The sequence below is a fragment of the Ammospiza nelsoni genome, chromosome 6, assembly GCF_027579445.1.
Source record: "Ammospiza nelsoni isolate bAmmNel1 chromosome 6, bAmmNel1.pri, whole genome shotgun sequence".
Lineage (NCBI taxonomy): Eukaryota > Metazoa > Chordata > Aves > Passeriformes > Passerellidae > Ammospiza > Ammospiza nelsoni.
In genome coordinates, this window is record NC_080638.1 from 26,654,549 (window position 1) to 26,659,781 (window position 5,233).

A 5,233-nucleotide genomic window follows, 5' to 3' on the forward strand; every position below is an offset into this window, starting at 1 on the left:
GCGGTGCCGCCCCGCCCCGCCCCGCCGCGTGACTGGCGCGCGCGGGGGCAGCCAATCCGCGCGGCGCGGCGGGGGCGCTGTGCTGCCCTCCAGCGGCCCAGGCCGCAGCTGCCGCCTGCGGGGCGGCGTCGCCCGAAACCGCCCCGGAAATGTCGCTGCCGCCCCCAGAGAGCGACCCCCCAATTTAGTCAGCAGGGTGGGTCAACACAGGTGAACGTTAAAAATCTCTATTCCAATAAAACAAGAAACAAACAAAAATATTTTAAAGACTCCCAAATGGCTGCCTGCATCGAAAAGGTACTTGCGGCCATGAACCCTAGAGCAGGAGCCCCTTCCAGCCCCCCAAATTCAAGAGGAACATATTTTGGGCAGAAATTGAGTGTTCTTCGGTAGGTGTGGTCAGACATCACTCACGGGACATGGTACATCATGTAGGATCCACGGAGCAGGGTATGAAGCACTGGCATGGACTGCCCAGGATCGCTATGGGAGTAACTTTACGTTTAAAAGGGCCAGGGATTTAGAAAGCTGGTGCATCACAGCTCACCACAGGATGTTTGTTGCTACTGACCCCAGGAATCAGAAATCACAGCACTGACATATTCTATTGCATAGAACCAGACTGGGGATGTGGGGTGGGGTGGGTTGGGCAGAGATTTCTGCAGACCTGTTCAGCAGCAAGTTCCAAGCAAAGGAATTGATACTGTTGAACGAAACTCATTGCATTGAAGGATTCACAGAGGAGCTACAAAGTAAACATGGAACAAGCCCCCTGAAACAAGGGAATGGATAACAACCCCATTTTCAATACACACCTACCCCCTACAAAGAGGGTAATGAGAAGTGTTGCAAACCCTCGGTGAACTGGGATCCCCACCCTAAAGCAACAAGTGTTTCAGAATGACTTTTCCACTGCTGCAAGTGACCCAGAGACACAGAGGCCAAGCTCACTCCCCTGTGGGAAAGGCCACTGGAGCGAGCATGCTCTCCCTCGCTGGATACAGCACAGAGAGAACGAGAAATTTAATTCCTGACTCTTACCATGCTTCCTCAAACTGAGAAACCAGGTGTAAAGCAACACAGGAAAAAAACTCAGAAGGATGTGATACTGACTTTTTGGAACGGCATTTTAGAGGTACTGCTGTTGCTTAGACTTGTACATAGCCAGAAGGGAGAGAATTTCCATCCTCTGCACTGAATGGGGCAACAGGAAGAACAGCTGTTGCAAAAACCTTATACAGCAAAACAGTTTACTGAAGTCTAACCCAAACAGTCTGGCTACTTGCCTCTTCCTTGCCTGCAGGTTCAGGATTTTATAACCCCAGATTGCATTCATTCAGGTAATTTTAGATCCCTAACCACACAAAGCTCCCATTCCAGTCTTTGTCTGATATGAACCCAATGTGGCCCCCCCTCCCACTCCCCAGATGCAAATTTCCCAGAATAGGTAAATAACAACATCCATTTTAAAAAACAATCACAAAAAACCCAACCCAGTTGATCTCCACAACACATGCTCTCCCCAACTCTGACACGGGGTGAGACAAAACATGATCCAGTCAGGTCTTTGGCTCTGGTTCCTGACACAGTTCCCCACGCACTTTGCAGGTCATTTTTTCCTGCTCCTTGTTCTTCTTCTCCCCAAGAGGAAAGGAGCACCAAAGGTTATCCCCTCCAGGCCCAAAAATAGAGGTGCAAGAGCCGCCTACACACCAGTGTCATTTCTTTCACCACTTTTGACATTAGGATCCTCTTGCACCTTTCTCATTTCCAGTCCTTTCACCCACGTGTAGGCAAAGGAGCCCCCCAGAACCATCAAGTTACTCGTCCACCACAAGAAGCTCTTTGTCTCCTCAAAGTAGATAACAGCCAGCACTGTTTGTGCACAGGCCTTGGCTGTCCCAGACACGTTGTGGGTGAGTGGGCTAGTGAACTTAATCTGAAGTCCAGTCACATACCCAATGGCAAAGCCAAACACTCCCCCCAAGGTCATCATGCCCCAAAAACTGGGGCTCCCCAGCTTGTCAAAGTGGTAGAGGGTGCGGAACTCGCCCAGCAGCACCATCAGCGGGAAGAACAGGACACAAGCGTTGACGTTGTTGTAGAAGGTCAGACGCCAGATGCTACCATCCACCACAGGCAGCACTTTCTTGGTGTAGATGGCATTGAGAGAGACACAAAGGCTTGCCAAGATCCCAAAGAATATACCTGTCCATGACAGAGTACCCTCTGCTCCTTCCTGGTCAACACCCAGCCAGAAGCCACCTGCAACCAAACAAATCAGGCATCATCTGAACAGCTGCTGAAAGGCTCAAAACATTGACTCAAAAATTCATCATTTACTCGATAGTGAACAACAACAGCAAGAGACAGGCTTAAGGGCTTCCCCCTTCTTTTATGTGAACCCACAAAATGCCACGACTGGGAAGACTTATTTTGCGAGTGCAGGAAATTTACTGTGCGGGTAATGCAACCGCAGAGCACTAATTCCTACGCTGAGCAGGCAGCAGTTCAGAAACAACTATTCCAGCTAGTCTTTGCATATAGGTAATTTTCAGGAGACCATTTTATTTTTAATTGAAAAGGCTGAAAATTGACACACGGGTAGAAAAAATATTCATCAAAGTTTGAGAAAACCTAACTTTATAGACTTTTCTCTGCCGTTAACAGGAAGGAAAATATAGGTCAGATAAGAAGATGGAAAGATAGTAAAAACATGGCTGTAATATTAAGCATGATAAAAAAATCAAAAGGCAGAAACTGTGTGCAGTATCTTCATGTTAAACTTTGATGGGCAAAGCACTGTCTAACTGCCTCCAAAACAGGAGCTACAGGCTTTGCATCTCCAGGGCAGAGAGGGAGACCTCTCCCCATCCAGCTCATAAGCAAAACATGAAAGGGAGATGAGCTACTGAAGGAGCACTGCGCCACATTTTCATTAGCTGTCTGGGAAGTTGCCTGCTTGAAACCAAGCCCAGATACAAATGGGTTCCATCCCCCGTCAGGAGGGGCTTTGTCTCAGGCCACAGAGGACGCTCAGCTATGCTGATATAGGCACACAGGCAATGCTCTCACAGAGAATGGAGATGGAGCCAGGAGGACAGAGTCTTAACCCCAGAGAAACCCTGTCAGGCTGACAGACACCACAGTCCTGGGTAGTGCCTGAACAAAAGATTAGCTGAAGGCAACTGCTTTCCTCACTTGTAGAAAATACAGTAGCTCTGTTCCCATTCACTTCTTCCATGGAGATGAGATTCTCGTATTTTCATCTGATTCCATATGGCCATCTAACACTAAGTGAAGGCATGCACACCTGAAACCAGACTGAAATCAACAGTTCACCATTCCTGGCATCTAAATGGCCCTTCAGTGAAAGGTAGCTTTTGGGATTATTTTGCCTTTGGAATGGACGATTTATAAGCATTCCTGTTAAGCCACTCAATGCTTTGCCCTACATGCTAACCCCACGTCCAGATTTTCTGGTGGTGTTTTACGCTTGGCTTGATCAGCTAACCCTTTATCACATGTATTCAGCCTACTGTCAAAACCAATTGGCTGACCCTATTGTATGGTCCCAGTGGTGCTGACATAAATGTTATTGTTACCAAAGTTAATAATCAACACGAACTTGGAAACACAGAGAAAGCCACCTGCTATTTTATGGCCTGTAAAGGGGGAAGAAAGAAAAAGGTAAGGCAAGTTAAACTTCATTAGAGGGTAGAGAAGTTTTAGTGCTCGAAGGAAAAAGGGAGCTGTGTCAAATGAGAGCAATTTCTTCTCATAGTGAGTCACCTACATCCTCCAGACATACAAATTTGGTTGCCACAGATAGAGCAAGGCATGAGCCCTGAGCTACCCCACCTCACCAGGGAGCTGCCATGCAGGTGAGGAAGACTTCCCAAGGGAAAGCCACCCCACCACCGTCTCTCCGGGGCTGGCTGTCGGGTGGGAGCAGCCCTTCCTGCTCCCCCTCACCTATGATGACTCCGCAGGCCAGAAGGGCATAGAGGGAGGTGGTCTGCTTGAGGAGGAGGTAGGAGAGCAGCACGTTGAACACGGTGGTTAGGGAGCGCCCCACGTTGTAGAAGGCCACGCCGACATGCTTGAGGCAGAGGTTGTTGGAGGTGACCATGCCGATGAAGACGGCGGAGAGGGGCAGGACGCTGCGGGACACCTTGGGGTCGAGGCGGAGGGCGGGCAGGCCGGCGCAGGGGGGCCCACAGGCCGCCCCCAGGCTGAGGCCCAGGCAGAGCGCGGCCGTGAGGGCGCACTGGAAGAAGGTAACGAAGAGGGGGGCGTCGAGGCGCAGCGAGGGGCTGTCCAGCAGGTACTTGTTGAGGAAGACCATGGCGATGGAGGTGAACCAGTAGAGGCAGACCACCACGGCGATGCGCAGCGCCCGCAGCAGGAAGGGCGCCCGCCGGTCCCCGCCGCCCTCCGCCGGCAGCAGCGGGTCAGCGCCGCCTCCGCCGCCCAGCGCCATCCGCAGGATCCCCGTCCGCGTCAGCTGCGCTCTGCTCATGGCGGGCCGGGCCGCCAGCGACGCCCACCGGCCCCCGCCTCTTTCCTCCCGCCGCCGCCTGCCCCGCTCACCGCCTGCGCCGCCGGCCCCGCGCGTCCCGGAGCGCCGCGGCTCCGCCCGCCGTCCTTTATTCACGCCCCGCGGGCGCCGCTCGGCACCGCCCCGGCCGCGGCGCCATGGCGGGGGAAGGCCCGGCCTGGCCCCGCCGCCCGCTCCGCCCCGGGGCTGCACCGGCCGCGAATATGAAATTTATTAAAAAATTCTTAAGAAAGGATGCTCTTTGATTTTGAACTTTGTGTACTTCCACGCCAAATCAACAAGATACGAGATTTGATCCGTGGAACAGAGAGCAGCGAACATGCAAGCTCTAAGTGATGCCCGGGTGTCAAAAAGAAGTTACTTGTCGGCAGAATAGCCTTGTTAAGGTTCAGGTCTCGACACATTTCAACGACCTCAGACCCAGGTGGAAGTTAGCAAAGCTTGGGGGCCAAGCTGACAGGGCACATAAAGAATGTAGAATTTACAGGTCCTAAGGACATTTGACAGGACCCCTAAGATAAGGAAGAAACTAATAAAGACAGCTCAGCAACTGTACTGAGATCAGCTCCAACTGGGTAAAAGGTAATTCCAGCCCGGGGAGATTATAACCACCAAGTCACTGACCAGCAGCTCAGGAAATCCACTGACCCAAAAGAAGAGAAAGACTGAGCA

The 5,233-nt window shown here is 51.7% G+C and overlaps 1 protein-coding gene across 1 annotated transcript; it reads right to left on the reverse strand.

Annotated features, from left to right (window-relative positions):
* Positions 1-1,113: 1,113 nt before the first annotated feature.
* SLC35C1 (solute carrier family 35 member C1) lies at positions 1,114-4,522 on the reverse strand. The gene is made up of 2 exons (XM_059474457.1): positions 3,976-4,522; positions 1,114-2,265 (listed from the first exon to the last, which is right to left on the reverse strand). Exons 1-2 carry the CDS (start codon positions 4,520-4,522, stop codon positions 1,706-1,708), a joined length of 1,107 nt encoding a protein of 368 aa, XP_059330440.1. The 3' UTR covers positions 1,114-1,705.
* Between the last annotated feature and the right edge of the window lie 711 nt (positions 4,523-5,233).